The 24,447-nt window shown below is 29.8% G+C and overlaps 1 protein-coding gene across 6 annotated transcripts in view; it reads right to left on the bottom strand.

Moving 5' to 3' along the window:
- Csk (C-terminal Src kinase) overlaps positions 1 to 24,447 on the bottom strand; it is a 180,176-nt gene that overhangs the window by 11,369 nt on the left and 144,360 nt on the right. For all 6 annotated transcript variants that reach the window (XM_014427604.3, XM_014427600.3, XM_067048451.1 and 3 more), the window contains 2 exons: positions 2,958 to 3,107; positions 509 to 645 (listed from right to left, as the gene is read on the bottom strand). In XM_014427604.3, the coding sequence (XP_014283090.1) occupies positions 509 to 645; positions 2,958 to 2,993 (173 nt within the window). In that variant the 5' untranslated portion in view covers positions 2,994 to 3,107. The remainder of the gene's footprint in view (positions 1 to 508; positions 646 to 2,957; positions 3,108 to 24,447) is intronic.

The following is a 24,447-nucleotide window of genomic DNA, read 5'->3' on the forward strand; positions in this document are numbered from 1 at the left end:
TTTTCAATATTATATACTTATAATTAATTATAAATGTATTCTTATGATTTGTTTTCATTAGTTTCGCTTTCAATTTTATTTTATACACTTCCACCGAAAAATGCCATAATAACAGTGTACGGACATAAAATATACTTTTCATGTCTTTTATGAATTTTTATAAATTGTATTCAATGAAGTAAAAAAGATGATAAACCACCTGAACCTCTCTCACAGTCATACCCCCATTATGTATTTGATGCTAGTAATGATGACAAAAAATATTTTTATTTATAATAAAAGTATAATATATACAATACAACACTTTTTTTTTTTTAAGTTGTAATTTAGTAAAGTAATTTATATATAAAACGATGTATATTTTTAATGGGATTAGGTTTGAAAATTGGCAATTTGAGTTCCAAAACATAATCCAATTCCTGAATATAATAAGTATAAAGTTTTTCCCCCAAAAAATGCTACAGTACTAAATATAAATATAAATCAAAACGTAGAAAAATTTACTTACGGCATTGCACTTAGTTTGACCTCTGGTTTTTGCGATAGGGCAAAAGAGGTAGGAGAAAGCTTTTCCGTGTCCGTCATATTCGGAACTATCCATGTTCGGTCCTCTAAAGGACTCACCACAGCCAATGGCTGGTACCGCTGTAATGTAAGGAAAAAGAATTAATAAAATAATTTAATCTTTAAATAAATGTAAAAAAAAAAAAAATGCTTTTTAAGTAATAAATATTAATCTAACATTAGTAATATGATTCATTAAATAATACTAACACTGACAAATACATAAAATTGACAGTTAATTTAATAATAAAGAAATATACATAATAATGAATAGATAGTTGACTGTGGATAATATATAATAATAAAAACTTATTTATTAGTGCCAATGCTTCGGACAGAATTTCAAGCCTTTATCAGGGCTAAGAACAAACATTAATAATTATTTAAAATTAAAGTTGTGGAAAAAAAAATTAGGAATATAATATATGTAACTAATGAAATATCTAAGTAAAATACCACAATGAAAGAAATAAAATATAAAGTAAAACAGAATATCTACTTTCTCATTTTTTTTTCATAACTTTAATTTTAAATAATTATTATTAAATTAAAATATTCATATTTCCTTATTTATTTTGGACTTTAAAGCTTTATATTTTATTTCTTTAATGCTGTTATTTTACTTACATATTTGTACATATATTCACTAACTAGATTTTTATATGTATTTTATTATTTGTTATTTCCTCTGACTTAATTTTATTATAACTTTTCTCATACACCCTTTATCTTTTTATGATACATTTTTAATATAATATAAGACAATCGACAATGAAGGTGATGCATATTGCCTAGATGCTACGCATACTGACCTCTCAGGAACATTCCTAATACCATCATACCTATACTAGAATATATAAGCTGATCTCGTGATAAATATTAAAAAATATAAATAAATAAAATAAAATAGAGAGAAAAGAAAAGATAACGGTAAATTACATTAATTAATGTGATAAAGATGTAAATAAATCAAATTAGTTAAATATATTTGTTTTCTTAAGGTAATCAAATGTTTCTGGAAAATGAGGGCTGTTATGTTTTAATACATTTGCCAGATGGTATGGTAATCCAGCTAATCAAGCTTAAGTTAAATGCAGAGAAGACTAAGGCAATCATAATAGGATCCAATCACCTCCTTAAAACTATTCCTCACTTTCCAACCTTATTCCTACAATCCAATACAATTCAATCCATACGTTAAAAACCTAGATGCCACTATAGACCAAACTCTCCTGGAAAAACCATGTCTCCGACATTTTCCGTCATACCTTCTCCACCCTAAAGGGCTTAAATTATCTTTGTCTTCTAATTCCTCTTGAAACCTGTAGGCTCCTTGTTACTTCCTTAATATTCTCCTACTTTGATTATTGCTGTGTGGTTTACGGGTATCTGGGGATCTCGAAGCAAATTTAAAACGGTTAATTAATTGATTTGTATGATTTATCTTTGGGGTCCCCAGTGACACCTCTATCACCTGATTTTATGAAGAGTTGAAGTGGCTTAACCCCTCCTTCCGTGGAAAATATTTGTTTGCTTCCTTACTCTATCAAGTTATCCAATCCCGCCGTACATCATACATCTCTGATATCCTTCAATTTAAATCCTCAGTGCATTCCCGCAATACCCACTCATGGCCTTCAGACTTATATGTAACTGCACATAGCCTTTGGTAGATCTTTCCTTATCCGTTCCTCTTCCCTATGGAATTCTATTCCCTCCTTTATTCGTAATGTTAATACCCTTAAACTCTTCAAATAAGGTTTATATATTTTCTGTATTTTATGTTTCAGAATTTCGTTCATACTTGTAAATATGTATATTAGCAAAAATTGTACCTTTCATTTATTGTTTTTATTTTAACTGTATTTAATTTTTATTTATTTATTTTTTTTTATTATCAGAAGTGTTAGTCATCTTATATCTTATGATAAGACATATGGTTTTATTTTATTTGTGCTATTCCTATTTTACATTTTCTGTTAATTATTGTTGTTTATTTTTATCTGTTCAAATTCATTATTTTAATATAATTTTTATTTTGAATTTTGCTCTAAAGCCCAATTTTGACGCCTGTATATTATTCTAAGAGATCAATCCCAGAATAAATAAAGAATATTATTATTATAATCCGCAGTCTATCAAATGTCTGCAGTCTGCCGGTATACATTTCTTTCAATAATTTTTTGTATCTATAATGTTAGTTGTTTTCTTATTTTCTAATTATTCTATAATTCCTCTTAGCCCTGATGGAAGACTTGAAATTCTAGCCAAAACAACGCTGTAGTTTTTACTTATTTGTGTTTTCACTGACCACTCATCAATCATCTTCTCCTTATGAAAATATATGTAAAATTAAACAAGACGTTTCATTTAATAATACATAACATCCTCACCTGAGTAAGCGTGGTGCTTTGCAAAGTCTGATTCATTACTACCAAAGTTGCAGAAACAATGAAAAGGCATTATATAATCTATTTTCACACTAGTGATCTCTCCCCCATATCTTGTTGAAACGCCTTCCCCTTGTCTCCAGTAAAATCAACCTGGAACAAAAAAAAAAAAAAAAGAATGAAAATTAGAAATAGTTAAAACATATTATTATTATAAACAAATTTCAAAGTATTAAACCAACTTTAGAAATGAAGTTTCTCAAAATAAAAAGAGTTTCGACAAATAGCGTTTCGAGTGTAAATAAAGTTATTACATAAAAGTAAAACTTAATATAGTATACAAAATAAAAATGTTCATAATCACAATCATTCTGTATATTCTTCTAAAGGATAAATTAATCAGATTACTAATTAGCAGTTACTAATTAAAGTTTAGTTTGACACATAATAAACCATGAAATTTACCACTCACAGCAGTTTTAAATTGTTATGGGTTGGTAAAAATTCAGAAAATGTTTAGCCATAGGCTGACACCTCCACTTTTAAGTTTTAGATTATAACTGCTTATATATAAAAGTATCTTTCACCCATCTCTCCTCAACAATGAACAATTGCTATCTCACAGATCAAAGAATACGAGAAACAACTTCCAGAATAGAACATTGTAAAACCAAAAATAAATCTCTTGTAAAAGAAAAGGCATAAAAACTGCAAGACATGCTGAATTTACTCAAGGTAAAAGACTCAATAAACAGAATAAAAATAAATTTTTATGACTCATCGAAATGTTTAAGAATCCTTCAATTTAATAACCTTAAGTTTCTCTCTGATACCAATATCAAAAAACAAATATATAAACAAAAGGTAGAGGTGAGCCAGACTTCTCTGGTAAAGAAGTGTAAAAAAAAAATTGTTCATATATACCTTTGCTGCAGGTATAAGAATACAGATCGAAACTTTATCATAACCAAGACTTGGTTAAAATTTGGATTTTGTAAAAAAAAAAAAAAAAAAAAAAAAAAAAAGGGCAATAATTTCTTGAAAACTTTATAATAATAAAACACAACACTAAACAACCTAATAGAATATCATTTAAAATAGAGTAAATTAGCTTAATAAATGAGCCCTAATACAGCTATTACATTCAATAGTAATAATCAACCTAAAGCTGATAGTATGAATTGAAATAGAGTCGACTCTCAAAAATTTGAGAGCTCAAAAAATAATAAATAAATTTTTAAATAATTTAAAAGTTCAAATTGTCATAAAACTATTTAATTAGAGCCAATGTATCGCCTCATGTTGCATGACTTCATCCGGGCCAAAAAAGATACAAGCCCTTTAGTACAAGAGCCCAAGAGGAGAAAAAAGGCAGTTATCTCACCCCAATTTTTTATTACAATAATGAAAACTATGTATAATTAATAGTCAAAATTGATGAGTGTGCCAAGTATAGGCAGGGGGAATAAAAGATGGCGACAAAAAAAAAAAATTTCATTCGGAGCTCTATATCTTATAAAGTAGGAACAGCACAAGAAAACCTAAGAGAACGTCATTTAAAGAAAAGCAAATTTGCTAAAATATGAGCCCTAATAGAGTTATTCACGTTAAATAGTTTTCGAGATATATCTATTTAGAAAGGTATATTTCATTAAAAAAGTACTGAACAATCAGTAGTTAGTGAATTTATTTTGGGAAATTATCTCAGGAATCATTAGAACAGATTTCTATTAGTACACAAATTGAAGTTAATTTAATGTGATATAAAGTAAATAGTTTTCATGATATTCGCCAAAATAAATTGCCGGCCGCTGGAACTTGTTTTGTAAACTGATACCGTACAATTATATGTTTGGTTACAAACAATATATGATAAAAATATAGTTTGTACAAAAAAAAAAAAATGACTCAACCTATTATGTACAGTGTAACGGAACACGTAACGTATTACCAGATCCCTCCTTCCGCATCAGGAACAAAGAGACAGACTCTGCAATGATTTCCTTTTTGTTTCTTTAAAAACACAAAAATAATTACACTTCCGCAATATATAAATTTTCTTTAAAGAATCGATCGAATAATAAATAAACGCGCAATGACTAATACTTATAATAAACAACTGAATAAAAACAAAAAAAATACAATAAGTGTGATAATGTTTCAGGACACGTGATGATCTTTGGAGGGAACCATCCAAAGATAGTACTTCAAATTAGAAGATCCCGTGGCGATATTCTTTCCTGATCCCTCGGAGGATTATCAGGGCTTGTTAAAGATAAGAGATTAAGAACTAATGGGTTAGGATTTTGGAATGAAAGGAGGTATATCTATTTCGGGCCGAATCAGCACCAAATAGGATGTTGAGGTCTTTATGTATCAGTTTCTTTGTGGCGAAATAAGGAGCATTAAGGATTTTACGGAGGAATTTGGATTGCAAGGATTTGGTACAGGAGGCATTTGATGGTTTGGTAGAGCCACAATGATCAATTCCAATGTCTAAATAGGTCTGATTATCATAGCGTATAAGAGTTTTTTGTAGTAATTTTTTTTTCGTACCCTTCATTAAAATAGAACTAGTACTTCATACATATAAAATACATGAAATGTATTATATATACTTTACTGAGTCTTTTTCCTTTTCCTTGTGTCATTATAACGTGTTGATATCAGTCCAGCTAAGGTAGTCAGTATAGTCTAGCAATAGCTTAAGGTTACGTCATGGATTTAATCTAAACATTTACTACTTTTTGTAGTATAGGGGAAGTGCAGGGCGTTTGTCAAGCAGGTGTAGTAATCGAAATCTTTGAACCACAGCAATTTGTGATATAGATGTACAAAATTGAAATTCTTTAAAATTAAAGTTATAAACAATTAATTAATTTCATATATCTTTTCCTTCCCACTTCTTTCATAATTTTAATTTTAAATAATTTCCATCCTCAATGCTCCTTACTTGATCACAAATAAAATCATACGTAAAGACCTTAATGTTACATATGTAACCGATCTAACCCGAACCAGATATCACTTTTTCCATTACAAACTCCCCAACCACCCAAACCCACTAGTTTCTAACCTTGCTTCCTCTTCCATTTCCGACAATCCTCTGAGGCGCCTGAAAAGAAGATGGCCACGAGATCTGCTTATGTAGCACGTCATTAGAGTGTTACCAATGGGTAGTTCCTCTACACGCCTGTATCACTCCATTACAACTGAGATCAAATTTACTAAATGTATCATAATGTACAGTTGTAAATAGCAATAAATAAATTTTAAAAAAATAATAATTTCCATTTTGTATATATATTTACTAACTAATTTTTCATATGCATATTATTTTTGGGTTCTTTCTTCTTTCTTAATATTAATATTACTTATATATACATATCCTTAATCTTCTTATAATACTAACTATACATTTTCTTCCAACGCTATTTATCTATCCACGTTGATTTTTATTTCTTAGTATTCTGAAATTCCTTTTATTCATTATGGTAGTTATCTTGCTTTTTGTTCTTAGTCTTGATGAAGGCCTGAAATTCTGGCCGAAACGTTTGCAATAATTAATAAGTATTTACTTATTTGTGTTCTTCACTTACCAATTTCTCATATAGGCACATCCACTATTAACTTAATGTTAAAAAATCCTTTGAATTAGTGTTTGACATGATATTAATCCAGCTTGGAATCGCATCATCCCTTCTCTATTCAGCTGTATGCGATTACCGCACGGGCTGATGCCAGTTCCAGGCCCGCTGCGATATGATAAGAACGGCATTGTGTATTGGAATAGACAGAAGATAAGGCAGTGTTTATAGAAGTGTATAAACAGACTGAGTGTATAAACATTCGGCATTAGCGACATCTCTTCAAGGCTACAAGGCTTTATAAAGGCCCCTCTGTCCTTTCGGATACCCTTTCACGTCATTCCTTTATATAGCTCGTCGCAGTTGTCTTTTTGTCAGAGCAACTTTTTATTTCTTTTAGTCGAACCTTCTTGTATTAACTTAGTATGATAGTGACAGAATAAGAAAAAAAAAAAAAGAAAAGAAAAATTCAGGAATATACATTCAAATCCATCTATTTATACTTCCTTATGATCTGTTTATAGTCGACCGTGAATTAATACTAGAAAAAGATGGATATAAAGATCAGAGCTCAAAGCTGACCAAACTTAATTGTTATATTTAAATTTTGTTAAATATTTTTAAATTGTCAACACCATTAATTCTGCAGCAAAATAGATAAGTAAACAAAATTACGTTAAAGTATTTATTTATTCATCTGAGTTTTTCTATTATTCATTATAAATGAATTTAATTGATTGTACACAATCGTGGAAATGCTTATTTAAAATGAAAAATATTAAATTATAGATGCTGAAGAAGGAGGCACAATATTCTCGAAACGTCCAAGCAAAAAGAATATATGAATTAAGAACTATTGTGATTTAATTTTATACCCGTAACCGATCTAGCCCGAACCAGATATCACTCCATCCATTATAAACTCCCTAACCACTCAAAACTCCAAGTTTCTAATCTTGCATCCTCTTCCATTCCTGAGTTTTAAAAAGAATAAAGTTGAGAAAAAGGATCAAAATTGTTTTTAAATAAACTAAACCACTCTCAAACAAATATATTAATAAAAATTAATCTAATACATAAAGATCTTAATGTTCCCTATGTAACCGATAAACGCTCTAACCACTCAAACCCACTAGTTTCTAATCTTGTATCCTCCTCAATTCCTGACAATCCTCCGAGGCGCCTGAAAAGGAGATGGCCACGAGACCAGCTAATGTGAAATGTCATTAGAGTGCTACCAGTGGGTAGTTGCTCTACACGCCTGTAACACTCCATTTTAACTAAGACCCCATTAACTAAATGTACTATGTAATATACAGCTGTAAATTTCAATAAAGTTATTAAAAAAAAATTGTTATACCTTATAACAGGATAAAAAGTTTAAACAATTTTTTCTTTCACTATATATTTGGAATATATAGTAAGAAAGTATTGCGATCGTGCAAAATTCAATTATTAATAATATAGCGATATATGATACATGATTAATTATTAGATTAAACCACAAGATGGATTTATTTCCTGGTAAATTTTTGCGTATTAATAGATCTATGGATGGTTCAAGGTATTTTGTTTTTTACTCCACATTTTTACTTCCAATTACCTATAAATGGAATATATAGTCAGGGGAAGTATTAAGATCGTGAACAATTTTCAAAATAGGGTGCGTGATAGCTCAAAAACGAAAAATGAAACGAAACTGAAATTAAATATACGCCTGAGATGTGACAACAAATGTTTCGTTAAAATCGACCAGCCTGAAGAGTCACTGAGTCACTTTATAGAATAGATTTTTCAGTTTTTTAGATTTTCTCAAAAATGATGCGATGAATGAAGATTTTGATTCAACTCTGTGAAACAAAGAGAAATAAAGTCTTTTTTAAATATTAGGTATCTCTTATTATTATTGGAATAGTCTAACTAAAATACCATATATTTAAAAAATCTTCCCGTAAAGAATCATTAATTTTGTTGATTTGGGAGAAATAAATTAGTTTTAAGTGTTAACACCAATTGATAATAAACAATTGATAAATAGAAAATATTTAAAAATTTTATGAATAAATAAAAGGGAGAAAAAAATAAAAACATTAACAAATTCGAACTCGACCGCCCGATATTTCCCAATTGCATTACGACTTCGCTGTCTTTTGTTAAAACAGTTTTATTCTTAGAAGGAACAAAATTTAATAAAAACAAATGTTAAAGTACTTACTTATTTATTTATTGTATACAATCGTGAAAATGCTTATTTAAATTGAAAAAATAAATAAATGCTTATAATTTTCGACTTCACGGTCTTAAGAATTTTTTTTTATAATTTAATTAATTAATATGTGTGCTCACAGTTAGTAATAACCCTTTGATTGCATCCTAAACTCTCCAGTCCCATATCACAATCCTCGAAGAATGGTGTCGAAATTGGAGGATAAAAATAAATCCCAACAAATCCCATTTACTCTTCGTCGTAAACCTGCCGACTGCCCTACAGTATACTTTAATAATGTGGCTCTTACCCCTGTAGAACAGATTCGTTATCTTGGACTACACCTTGATAAACGACTAACCTGGAATCCTCACACAAGACTGAAAAGACAGGAAACTGCACGCAGATTCAGACTATTACTTACAGCACTTACTAGACAAACGGTCTAAACTTCCAACTCATTACAAAAGACTAATCTACATGACAATAATAAGGCCCATCTGGACATATAGAGTTGAGCTTTGGGGCTCCACTAAACCTTCGAATTCCTCTCGTATCCAATCCTTACAATCCAAAATCCTTCGTAAAATCTTCAATGCTCCTTATTTTGTTACTAATAAAACCACCCATAAAGACCTAAATGTTCTTTATGTGACCGATCTAGCCTGAACCCGATATCATTCCTTAACCACCCAAACCCACTAGTTTCTAACTTTGCTTCCTCTTCCATTCCTGGCAATCCTCCGAGGCGCCTGAAAAGAAGATGGCCACGTGACCTTATATTGTAAAATATTTTTTGAGTTCTACTACTGGGTAGTTTCTCTACATGCTGTATCATATCATTATCATTATGTTATAAGGATCAAATTTACTTGTTGTATTTTTTATACAGTTGTAAATATCAATAAATAAAAATAAATAAATAAATAAAATTAATCAATATTATTCTGCTCTATATTTTGTATTTATCTAGTATTATCTCTAACATTGAGAACTGTTTTTTTTTTAAAGAAACAAAACTAATGATACTTTAGGGAAATTTTATGAAAATTAGGCACTTAAGCTCTGTTTGATTATTTTAATGAGGATAAGACCTAACTAATATAAAAGAACATTTAATTGTTCAAAGGAAATACAAATATTCGTCATTTCCACCTCAAGGAAACCTGAAATATGAATTTTTATAGCAGCATACAAATAAAAATGCTTGGTGTTATGTTCATGATTCCGCCTTCCAGGTCTTTAATTTATTTTTCTCGAAAATAACAAAAACAGGGCTAGTTTCAACACTAGCCCACATATCTATACAATGTATAGTATTTTTTTCTAACGAAGGATAGTGAAACAAAATTATACTTATAAAACTTCCGAAAACATTGAAACCCCTCCCCCTTTATATTGATGATTTAAAAAAAGACTATTGGATTCCCTGCGAAGACAAAAGATATTTGTCAAGTGCGGTGACAGCTTCCTATTAGAGATTCTCTCTCAGGATATTTCCAAACCCGAAGGTCCAAGTCCACCAAAAAAAAGAGGCCAAGTTTACTCTCCGAGACCGACTTTATTGATCACAGTTCTTAAATTCAAATTAAGCTGGAAGCTCTTGTAAAAGTTATTAAGTCGTTTGTTTAACAAAGGGCACAAGGAATCATTTCAAGTTCTGCTCTGTTCGCTTCCTAGTAGAACAAAAGCAATATTTCAATATTGTAAATTAAAATTCACAATTGTACTAAGAGACGTGCTGATTGGTTAAGGAAAGGAATTTTAATGTTATCTTTCCACTGAATGGCTGGTTATTTATAGTCAAGTAGTTATTGAACGTTTGTTGTTTTAGAAAGATAGGAAAAATCCTTTAAATAAATTGAATTGTATCCAATTCAAGTCTTTATTTCTTAAACAGTCCAACGTTTCGGCCAATACGGCCATCCTCAAGGACAATCTATAATACAAATTAAATTCACATCAATAATTTAAAAATTATTTTCAGACTGTTCTGCCCAGGTCATTTTATTTATATACCAGGATATGATCGTTAATCTGTATTTAAGATTGTCCCAGATGACAGCCGAGAAACTTTGGAGATCATAAAACAATAAAAAGGCCATTCTTCCTCGCCGAACCCGCCTCAGTAAGCCCCCAGGGAGCGACGGTTCTATTTTACATTTGAAATATTTGCTTCAAACAGGAAGAGGAGACTACTTATACTAAGTTAGTATAATCGAGCAATATTTGAAAAGCGCCTGAAATTGAAAAACGGTATGAAACCCTTCTTTCCCACCCTCCGTGGTAGCCTTACTTATCTGATTTTTCAAACATTTATAGGGAGTAGGTTGGTATGTACGACATGTCACAATCCCACAAGAGGAGATCGTAGCAAAAAAAAAAAAAAAAAAAAATAGAAATATAATCGCTTGAAAGGAACTGAAACAGTTTTGGTTCTTTTTCAATCATTTTGGAAAATCGTTCAAATCGAAAATAGGTTTTATATATTTATTAACACTCACTTAAAAGTCTAAAGTAGGTTTACAATTTGTAACGTGTAATATATTTATCAAAGGCAGCATAATTATGATTAAAGTTGTAAGTGGCCCCTTCATTTGATTTGGTAAAAAATTTATTTCAATATTTTAAATTTAAACCTTATCAGTCGCTAATTAAATTTTTTGTTGTAAGAATAACATTTTATTAGAAATTATTTATTATACAGATATATGAGATTTAAATAATTATTTATTTATAAAAGGCAGTGATATATAAATGGAGATGGCAATTGCTCCGTTACGGATATTTAATTAATAAGCAATCCTGCCGATTCTCCCGATCAAAAAATACCCGTTTTACCCGACAAATACCCGCTCTCGGAGAATCATTACGGCGGTAACTGCATGATGTTACTGTCACGATTGTACTGTCGCAATAGCTCTGCTGATAGTTGATAGTACAAGTAATGCCAGTGAAGCAATCGTCACGTAAACTATTACATCTATACGCCTTGACAGTGAACTATCGTTCATATAGCATAAGTATTAGCCTTTGAAAAATTTATTTAAAATAGGAACAGTAACTCAAATTGGAATATTAGTTAATTTTTTTATATTGTGACAGAAAAAAGGCATTAAACACGTAACTCCTGGTTATTGGCCTGGTTAAGTATATTGGCCGATATCGACACTGATAGCGAGCATATTAACCGATATTGACACTGATAGCTAGTATATTGACCGATATTGACACTGATAGCTAGTATATTGATCGATATTGACACTGATAGCGAGTATATTGATCGATATTGACACTGATAGCTAGTATATTGACCGATATTGACACTGATAGCTAGTATATTGATCGATATTGACACTAATAACGAGTATATTGATCGATATTGACACTAATAGCGAGTATATTGATCGATATGGATACTGGTAGCGAGTATATTGATCGACGTACGACATGTCACAATATCAGAAGAGATCATAATACCAAAAATAATTTAAGGCAATCTTTCTCGGCCAACCCACTCCGCTAAACCCCGATTAAGCGACGGTTCAACAGTACTAAAGATTCACTTATAACGGGAAGAAGAAACATAAGTAACAATACTGGTTAAGTTGAGATACACACGCCAACACCAGTGTGGTTTGCACTGCATAGTTAAGGTTAAGAGACAAATAACCGGGGAACGTGTCTTTTCCGTTTTTTTCCTAAATATTATTTATTTTAACCTAAATAAAGATAAAAATTGGAAAAAAAAAATTATTTTGTTTTTTAATGCTATTGAATGCTATTGCTAAGAAGTTTGATAGTTGTAACGGTTATGCAACTGGTTTATTTTAAAAAAGATGCATGAATAAATCATAAGGTGATTCACCATGAACACGTGGTTATAACAGAATAAAATATTTATATTTTTGTATTATTCAAGAATATACTTATTACTTTTTTACTATAATCCTTTTCAAAACGTAAAAGAAAAATAATGTCACTGTTTCTGTCTAGTAAATTTTTATTATATCATTCAGACGGCATGTGAGGGCCTCTTAAATATCTCAAATTTGCAAACCTTCCTAGCTAAGATTTTGGGAATTATTGGTTAACAAAAAAAAAAAGATAAAATTATAAACCTATAAAAAGACAACAGAGGATTAAATCAAAAAAAGGTTCATGAAGTTCCACTACCAGTTAATGACAGTTAAAGTAGCAGTGACCTACAACTTGGGAAATCCAACCACAACCCGTAGACAAGCCCAAGCTGCTGGGAGGACATCTTGTTATAACTTCTATATTTACGAGTTCTGCTATTGTCACTCTAAAATTTTATTTTATTTTCTCTTCATCATTTTCTTAAATTAACTATTTTTTTTCGATTAGAAGTGAATTGATTATTTTGTAAAATCCATAAATGGCATTGTTTTTGTAATTAACTTTACTTTTATCTTTTATTAAGAATCATTATTTGTATCTATTTATTTTATGTTTGTTTTTTTTATTTGTAACATTGTACATAGTTAAGGGTATCTTTTATACGAGACTGTAATCCCCATGTTAATTTAAAAAAAATTAATCTAAGGCAACAATCTGGCATTAAATAAGTATATTTTTAAAAAATTGTAATAAAATAAGTATGCCAAATGATAATCCGTAGGACTCACTTATTTTCTGGTTAATATTTATATTCATTATATATTATACAAATATATTTTTTCTTTACATAACATTGATATGAAATGTACCACGATATTTGCTGATCATTATATAAGAACTTCCCTCTATGCTACAACGTTATTCTTGTACATTGTGTCACAGATTTTTTCCTATTATCTTTTTGAAAGATGGAACACTTTGGTGGAATTGACATTTCTGGGAGAAGATTAGTTCTGGGTCGATAGGTTCTATATCTGTAGGATTGAGGACAACAGGATGGGGAATAAGTTTTTTTGTAAAGGTCATGGGGTATGTGGGATTTCTTCCTCTTCATCAGTTCTGAAATTATTCTTTTTTATAATTTCTGAACTTAGTTTTTATGTATGTTTCTACCTGAACACAGAGAGTAAAAACCCCATTAGATCTAACTAAAGGTTGGTACCCTATTTACGGTATAGCACCTTCCTTCAATCTCGGACTAATGGCCTGACGTTGTTAATTATCAAACCTTTTAGCATCGTTAATAACCTGGAAACTAAAACGTTATCCCAAGACAAGTCAGATTCGAATAAAAAATAATATCGGAAGGCTATTAAGAGATAATTTAAATAACGTTCTTTGATAATAAACATAACAAATTCTCTAGAGATGAGAGAAGAAGGGTATGGTCAGCAAAAAATAAACAAAAACTTATTTATATGTGCTGATAATTTCAGGCGTTTATCAGGGCTGAAGAAAAAAAACGACATAAAAACCATAGTAGTTTAGTAGTTTTATAAGTAGATAGTAGTTTATTATCATATCATAATAATATAAAATGAAATATAATTGTTTAACTAAATCAATTGGTATCCACGCATAGTCCATCAACAGTCCAACGTTTCGGCCAATTCGGCCATCCTGAAGGACAATGTTAAATGTAAATTTACACCTCAATCCAATTATTTAAAAACGTTTTGCAGGCTATTTTGCCGAGGTCATTAATTAAAAGCCAAATTAGCCTATTTTGTCACAATTTCATTAATTTTAGATCAATTTAACACGATCAACTATCATATAAACCTACATGAACCTTATGATTGTTGATAGTGTTAAGTTGATCTAAAATTAAAATTTTAAAAATTAATGAAATTGTGAAAAAAATAGGGAGAAGTGCACAATGATTTTAAAACCCGTCAAATTCTAATTATCTTGATAAAAACCGGATGGCTTTCTAAGAAGAAGAATAAAATACTAAAACCAATAAGAAAATAGAAAGCTGTAGCTACTAAATAAAAGTGAAAGGTTGATTTGAAAAATATTCAATAAATTTATGAAAGAAAAATTTAAAAAATAAATAATGGGCAATGTTACTGTAATGGAAGAAGACAGTTGACCGTATGAAGTAGGTTGTATTAAGATAGTCCGGGTGGCGGTCAATAAAGATATCAAAATAGTAAAAGAAAACTATTGATTGTTAACCAACGTTTCGCCCACTTTGTAGGGCTAAAAAGATACAAAATGATACAATGATAAGAGTAAAAATACAAAGATAAGATACAATGATAAGAATAAAAATAAGTAACAATGGCAATAGTAAAATTTTTTATAAATTAATATTAAAAAATAATTCTTTATTATTACTTATTTATGTATAATTATTATTTTTTCATGACGTTTATTTAATCTCTCTATATATTTTTTTTCCTTCTCCGTACTGTTTTTTGTTTTATGTACATCTCCTGTATTTTTTGACTGTATATTTTACGTGTTTTTATAAAAATTTTTACTCTTGCCATTGTTACTTATTTTTATTCTTATCTTTGTATTTTTACTCTTTCATTGTATCATTTTGTATCTTTTTAGCCCTGATGAAACCCTACAAAATGGGGCGAAACGTCGGAAAATATATAGTTGTTAACTATTTTTGTTTCTCCTTTGACCGCAACCCTGACCATCTTCCTATATATCTTGGTTTTATTATGACCACACCCCTGACAACAATCTTCTTCATACTTTGAATTAATACGGTAAATTATTAATATATAAAATTGATATCCGTTATTCCAGAATTAAAAATAAAAATTATTTGTTCAAATTTTTGCCTTCACTGGTCTATAGATTTTTATTTTATTATTATATTTTACTAGTTATTCTGTATTTTACCTTAAAGATAGTTTTGCAACGGTACCGCTCCTGCCTATCGATTGTTAGTTGCCTAATGCAGTACAGATTACGTCATTCCCTTTGATTAATACCTTCCTACGCGCTTTCCTTAATTTCCCCTCATCACAATCCCTGTCGGAAGGACTGATGAAGCCTCGACCCGACGAGTAACCCCATCAAGGTATTACGAAGAAGTGGAATGGTCGGAAATACAAAGGGCCGCCGTAGTGAAAGGCCATTGGGAGTGTCAGTTACTACAGGCAGGTATATAAATAGAGTTCTGCATCGAGTACGCGCGGATCGATACCGCCCATTCACGGGTCAGCTCGAGGTACGATATGACGTACCCGCGCACCGTAACGCCCCACTACAGCTCATTGGCTAATAGTAACGGGGTCGGCTTCCAATGTCATGACTTTAATTAAAATTAAAATAAGATAAAACTTTTTGGAGATCAATTATATTATTTCATGGACAAATTTAGCCTTTTTTTATTTCTTCAATTCGTTATTACACAAGACATTTCTATAATTCAAAAGGTGGGGAGAGGGACAGTTGTTTTACTACAGTGTTATATTGAATGGAAACTTTATACAGTATAAAGTGATAAATATTTTATATATATATAGTTATACATGTAGTATGATATGTATAGCTGGTAAAAATAAAAAATGGCGGCTGTTCTAAACAAAAAAAATTACAATTATGATGAAGATAGTCTAAGTTGTAGTCAAAAGGAAAAAAAATTAGTTAACAACTATTTATTTTCCGGGAAATCCTGAAAAAACTAAAAATAAAACTCATTTAAAATTTTTTGAGGTTAATGACTTCCATTTTGAATGAAATATTTATTAATTATTCATAACAATGTACAACGTTTCGGGACCACTGTCCCATATTCATGCACTTTAAAACCTACAACAATAATAAAACTATCATTACACCAATCTTCATCATAATTTATTTTAATTTATACAATAATATTCACCTCATGATTTCATATGGGAAATCACGTCAACCATTTGTGCATCTTCACTTCTCCTTGGCACAGCCATTACTCTATATTTCCTACTACCTCTTTGGACCTTATCTCATGTCCAGTGTGCTGTTTGGTTACCAATGGCTGTGCTAAGGAGAAGTAAAAATGGAAGTCATTAACCTCAAACAATTTTAAATGAATTGACTCACCAGACTTTCGATAGAGATAATCCAGATTAAAAATAAAACTATTATTTCCAGGAAAATAAATAGTTGTTAATTATTTTTGTTAATCTTTTGACCGCAACCATAACCATCTTTTTCATAATTTGAAATTATACGGTCAATTATTTATAAATATAAAAAATTAATTTTTAAAATGGAGCTCGATATTTTCAAAACCCATGCACTAAAAAGCTTAAAAGAAAATCATTTAAATTATACTAAATTTTCTATAATATGAGGCCTAATGAAGTTGTTTATATTACTCAATAGTTCTTGAGGTACAGTTTTTCAAAAATAAAAAACATTTTTTTTTTGTAAATAACAGAAAATTAATATGTGAATTGATTTTAGCAGTTATCACAGAAACTACTACTACTACGAACAACAAAGAGATTTCAATTAGCTCTCAATTGAGAAGTAAGAATAGTAGTTTCCAGATTTTTACCAAAATAAATTCGCAAAATTTTAATGCATTAAATACACTTTCGTTCATGAAAAACTGTACCTCATATTTTAGAAAATTTACTCTAATTTAAATAATGTACTATTTTCAGTATTGTACGTAAATTTAAGGATATGCAGCTCAGAATGAAAAATGAGCAAATATTTTTCTGAATAAAATAAACTTTATAGGGAATCTTAAATACTTCAAAATTTATTTTATAATGGCAGTTACTGTACTCATTATATAGCCTAAATAAAAAATGAACTTTTTTTTTCTTAACTTGAAAGAAATTAAAAAATGATTTTTTTTTGTTGTATATTTGGAACCGTTTGGAATTTTTTATTCCTCCTTACCATGAGGCAGAATTATCAATTTTGATTCTTAGCTGTATATATTTTCATTAAAATAATAAAAAATTGGGTTTAAATAACATATTTTTTTTCTTCTCTTGGATTCTTAGACTAAGGTATCTCCTATAGCCTACTATCCAAGGACTTAAATATTAAGAGTTTAACTCATAAGCATAGGCTTGACTTAACAAGTCAACGGAATTCTCATCGGTCTTAGGTTTTACAGTAGCATACTTCCACAAAACATTTTAAAGGGTAAAGAAAGTAGGCACATATTGTGCAGCGATAAAATTATCGTATTAAAAATAATGTTGATGCATGCGGCCCAGTTATCGGCACACCGTTACGGTACCAGCGAAAGGTCAATGAGGTGAAATCCAACGGTGAACTATTATTGCACCCAACTATAATATTATAGTAGTAGCAATAACTATAACTTAGTCGGTTATAATAAGTTATACTTATTCAAGTTAGAAAATATACTATATATAAATCTGTAAGAATAACGGATTAAATTACGGAAGCATAACAATAGGTCTTTCTCGGCTTTATGTGAACTCCCAAAGATATATTAGAGTAAATGTACCGGCTATAGACAGTAAAAATTTTCCAAAATTTGTGTAAATACATTTAAAAATATAGATATTTTTTGAACAATCCAATATTTTCTTTGTATTCGTCTATAATAGATTTTTATTATTCTCTGATTTAATTTAATCATCTTTCAAAGGAAACTTGAAATTATATGCGAAGATAGTTAAGGGCACTGCCAGAGAAGAACAGAAATATGTAAAACTTATTTAATAGTGTCAACGTTTCGGCCAGAATTTCAGGCCTTCATCAGGTCTAAGAACTAAAAACAAGATAATAATCATACCGAATAAAAGGAAATATAGTATAAATAGAGAATAAGAAGTAGAATTAAAAAAAAAAAAAATGTATAGTAAATTATTAAACAATATTTTGATGTAATGAACATAATATAATAAAGGGGAAAAATAAGAAAAGAGTATAAACAGGGGTAAAAAGAAAGATTAAAAAAAAAAAATACTAAAAGAAGTGGTCAAAATAACTCAAATAGAAAATATATCATTTATTTTGAGCCAACGTTTCGCCCCATGTTGCAGAGCTTCATCAAGGCTTACAAAATGAAGGAAAATAAAAGAATAAAAGGATTCTTTGATTTTCTTTCATTCTGTAAGCCCTGATGAACGTGGGATGAAACATTAGTTCATAATAAATAGTTAATTAACTATTTGAGTTAGTTATTTTGGATACACAAGGACTATCTTTTCTTTAGTAATTACACACAATCAATCAGCGTTCTTCCAATAATTTAAAAATAATTTGCGGTTTTTCATCATTTTTCATATACGGTCGGATGAAAAATGTGTTCAGGCGCCATTTTTAAACGAGAAGTTTGTTGGAGATGAAGATTTCTTACTTATAGGGTGAGACTTATTACTTTATTATATCGGTATCATTACACAATGATTTATTCAGTAAATTTATTATTCATAATAACAATAAATAAAAAATAAAATACCTACTGTGTGAAAAATTGTTTCTTTCTTAAAATTGATCAAATTAAAATCTATACTGGAAATTGCCACTGATCTTCTAACTGGTAAGGAAGAGAATCAAGATGAGCTAATTATCAACTGCCATTATATTATTATTATTGTTATCTATTGCTTTATTAGTTATAATAACATCCAAAGCAATACTAACACAATCTACGAGCAAGTAACCTAACACGATAACAAACAAAATGGTGACAAGCTCAGCTTGCCTGTTGCATGACGTCATTCTCCATTCAACAGACCTAGTAACAGATTCCCAGCCATGTTATATGTTATATCGTTTTAACATGCTAAAATAAGGAAACGTTTCTGCACTTAACATAAGTTTTTTTCCATTTCACATGTTTAACTAAAGATCATGAATACCCCTTGTATGGACTATGTAAACAAAATCTGGTGCGATGCCCTTTACATACCATCCTGACAATAAATGTTTGTCTGTTGCCATAAAAAATTGTATTTTGGGAGTTTCTTCACAATCAAATAAGAATATCTATTTTGATACTGAGAAGAATACAAGAGTTAAACAAAATATAAGGAAGCCGTGTACATATGATTAAAATCGGGAGTATTCGGGCAAGCTCGGTTGTCTCCGATTATTCTTTTTTGATCTATTATTAAATTCTTTCATTGTTCATATGTGTACTTTTTTTATTACTATTTTAAATTTTTATTATTTTAAGAAAATAAAAACGTTTTCGCATAGGAATCGGATGTTTTTATTTTTCGGTTCTTCTCGTTTATTCATACATAAAATTCTTTAATATTTCTTATTTATTGATTGTTTATTATTGCTAACATCGAGAATGGGTTTTTTTTTTTTTAAATCAACAAAATTAAAGTAACTTTGGGGAAAGAATTTTTGAAAATTCTGTGTTTAAACCCTCTTAAACTATTTCAACATAGATAAGACCTAGCTGAAAGTACGAGTAAGATTATATTCTTTTACATCGATATGCGTAATTTGATCAAAATCGTTAGAGCCATTTTTGAGAAAATCGATAATATAAAATGTCCACTTTACCAAAAAAGTTACCGAAATATCTCAGGCAAATACACACCATAAATATGTCAGTTTCGTATGACTTTTTGTTTTAGAGCTAGCCAGCTAGCAGACACACACACTATTTTACGAGAATTTGTTATTTAGATACTTCCCCTGACTGTATATTCCAAATATTGGTTATTGAAAGTAAAAATATGGAGTAAAAAACAAAAAAACCTTGAACTACTCAAATACCCAAAAATGTACCAAGGTATAAATCTATCGTGTGGTTTAAACTAATAATTAATCATCAATCATGTATCGCTAATTTAATAATAATTGATACATATTATACGCATCATAATAATAAATCATTCAATCAACATAATTACAGAATTGCTGTTGACAATATAATTATTCATCAGGAGACCCGGTTAGATTATTGGAATTGAGAACTATCGACAAACTGTCAGTAGTTGATGCACATCATTACTGCGTTAAATACCAAAGGTAATGCTTACCTGAGAGGCCAATGTCAAACATTTCATTTTAGCTGACATGAAAAGCTCAAATTTCTATTACATAACTTTTAATGCGATGTAGCTTAAGTACATGGAGAATATTTAGTTAAAACTTCAGGAATCGATAAATCATCGCTTAGGGAGCGACACCTTCAAAGTTCAAAGAAATCCTTACATTACATAATGAAAATCCAGGCACAGTTCTAGAGCCAAATCAAACGAATTTTCGAAGTGAAAACTATAGATGAATAGGAGAAATAAGTAAACTTTGGGTTAGTTTGTTGTCTATTTGTTATTGATTTATTTTTTATTTTTATGTATATCACTACTTTTATCATTTTTGTCAGTTATATGACATATATATTACGATTTTATATTATATTTATTTAAAATAAATATTAGCTATATTTTGTATTTTAGGTGTGTTTTATTTATGTTAGAGAGGGGAATAATAAGGGGGAAAAAGAAGAAAATCACATTGGATTGAAAGAGAACATATGAGAAAAAAAATAGAAAAGAAAGAAAGAGAAAAAAGAGGGATTAACAAAAAAAATAATGAAAAAGAATAAAAGAAGTAAAACGATGAAACAAAAATAAAATAAAAAAAAGTCATATATTCTATTATTATATATTGTTTACATATTCTGCCTATATGATGTAAGAGAGAAATACTTTATTTATCTATGCTGCCTAAATACATCAGGTTGCTATCTCACACAGCATACTTATCAATCCGTAATCGGACATATATAAATTATACATACATGGTATAATCAGAAAAAAAGAGATACAATAATAAGATATAATAAACATTTTTTTTTTCCCTACAGTTTCCTTTTACATTCAATTTCGGTCTGTACAACAAATCAGATTAAAAAAAAATCAGATCAGATTTGAATAAGTATGCTGTGTAGAGCTCTCAACCCACTGAAGTTGGTCAGCACATCTTTCTTGTTTTTGAATAAAATTTTCCTCTTCATAAATAAAATAAATGAACTGTACGGCCACAACCCATGAAGGGTCAGGAATGCAGTACGTTCTAAGGAAGACTGTTACTAGTCCAACAGTTGTGCAAGGAGGTGATTTGGTCAGAATCACGCTCGACTGACAGATTTTTTGTTAAAGATACACACTTTACGAAGCTGGGTGGACTCCGAAGGGCTTGAATCACGGCTACAGCAACAAAATAAATAATTATCTACAACAGCCGGATTCGAACCCAAGTTCTTGGAGTTAGTAGCACAATGTTATGGAATCCTCTATTTAAAGGATATTTAACCTTTAGAAAATAGGTATAGTTCCCTCAATTCAGCCTTCTAAATTCTTCGGTTAATTCCTCCTTTTTCGGCTAAAATATTTTAAGAAATACTCTATTTGAAGACGCTACATAGAAGGATAAACAATAGTTTATAATATACATCTGAATTATATTAAACTTGAAACAGAAGATAAAATTATATTATACCGGCTCCTACTTGAGTATTAAAGCCCAGACTGCCTTTGAGGAGACCTTCCCAAGAGGACAAGGTGAAGGTCACAGCGGCTAGTTGTGTCGTCCTTGGCTGAGTAACTTCTTGGAAGGGGATTCATTACACAGGAATGGCAAGAGATAGTGAGGATGCAAAGTCATGTAACTTCATGTAAGTACGATCCGCAAATCATACCACACTAATTTTTTTTTTTTTTAAGAAAAGCAGTTACGATATGTAAAAAAATAAATATTCTTTTTGATTTTATGCATAAATAATTGACCGTATAATTTCAAATTATGAAGATGGTCAGGGTTACGGTCAAAAGAGAGAAAAATAATGAACAACTATTTATTTGCCGACGTTTCGCCCTTCTTTGTAGAGCTTCTTCAGGGCTGTTCAAATTTAAACTTATATAATTATGAGAGATAGTTGACCGTGGATGATGAATAAGGAGAAGATGGTTGGGGGTGCGGTCAATGAAAAACACAAATAAGTTCGATTGACTTATTTTAATGTGCCAACGTTTCTGCTAGAGTTTCTAGCCTTCTTCAGGGCTAAAAACAGAACAAGATAACAACCACAGTAAGTATAGAAAAATAAAAAAATAAAAAGGAAGTATAAACTGAATAATTTTACACATAAAATGAATAATTTAACGAAATAGAATTAATAAAATGAAGTGATGAGAAAAGTGGGAAATAAAATGTATACATAGGTAATTGAAAAAGTGGGTAAAATAACATAATTAAGGGAATGAAATAAAAATGAAGTTATATAATGCAAAGAAGTATGAACATATTAGTTATTATTAATTTAAAATTTAAATATGAAAAGATGCTATTAAAATACATTAAAAACATGCTATTAGTATATATAAAAAATAAGTTAATCGAACTTATTTGTGTTTTTCATTGACCGCACCCCCAACCATCTTCTCCTCATTAAACCTATATAGACTATAGTTGAAAGTCTATATTTTTTTTTAATTGGAAGTAGATAGTTGACCGTATGAAGTAGTTTGTAGAAAGACAGTCCAGTTGGCGGTCAATAATGGTATCAAAATAGTAACAAAAAACTATTTATTGTTAACTAACGTTTCGCACAGCTTTGCAGGACTTCGTCAGGACTGTTCAAATTTAGACCAATCGAGGCTATATTTGAAAGTCTGTAGTATGTAGCCTATAGACTTTAGTTGAAAGTCTCGATAGCTCTAAATCTGAACAGCCCTGATGAAGCTCTACAAAGTGGGGCGAAACGTCGGCAAATAAATAGTTGTTAACTATTTTTATTCTCTTTTGACCGCGTCCCTGACCGCATCTTCTTCATTATTTTTTTTAATTGGAAGAAGATAGTTGACCGTATGAAGTAGATTGTAGGAAGACAGTCCAAGTGGCGGTCAATAAAGGTATTAAAATAGTAAAAGAAAACTATTTATTGTTAACTAAAAAAAACTGCGTAATGTATAAATATGTTTATCTTGTTCTTAATATTTTTTGTTACAGGAAAGAAAATCAAGAATTTTCAATATTTATATTTTCACGTATAATTTCATTATATATTCCGGAGATTAGATTAGTAAAATCACTACTTCATTTAATATTTAAAATATATCAAAAATTAATATTAGAAGTTGATAATCGTTTTTCACAGATAAAGAAACCTTAAAATATTAATTATTATAGAATAGTAAAACTTTTCGATTCAATCCATAAATCCTATGTTCCCTCGGCTCTCTGCATTTTTATCAAGCCTACTTTTTTCTGCACTAGATGATCATGAGGTGAAAGGATTCCTTTAAAACTAGTTAAATCACACACGATTCGACAACTTCGGGAAAAAAAAAATCCTTTCACCTCATGATCATCTAGGACAAAAACTAAAAAAATATATATTAGAAAGCAGAAAAGGACTGGTTTTCGTATGCAATTTTTTTTCTTTACATCAAGATGGTATAGTTAGGGGGAATAAAAAATGGCTACTGTTTCAAAACGTTAAAACAAAATTCATTCAGAGCCCTATATCTTTCAAAATACATACGAGTAGAGTAAACTTGCTATAATGTGAGTCTCAGTAGAGTTGTTTACGTTCAATATTGAACTATTGTTACCGAGATACGGGTTTAAAAAAAAAAAACATTCATTTCATGTAATTACAAGATATTTTATTTATCTCAAGGAACCAGACGCACAGATGTCTGCCAGCAATCAAATTTAAGATAGTTTAATGTTCTATAAAGTAGTTTATAACGTTTATGTTCGAAGAAATAGTAGGTAGTTTTTATGATATTTGCTTATGAATATGGAATTTTACCTGAACAACTAGAAATCAAATTTATTTCAGTAAATATTATGATAA

The sequence above is a fragment of the Halyomorpha halys genome, unplaced genomic scaffold (genome assembly GCF_000696795.3).
Source record: "Halyomorpha halys isolate HHAL.00 unplaced genomic scaffold, Hhal_1.1 Scaffold658.1, whole genome shotgun sequence".
Lineage (NCBI taxonomy): Eukaryota > Metazoa > Arthropoda > Insecta > Hemiptera > Pentatomidae > Halyomorpha > Halyomorpha halys.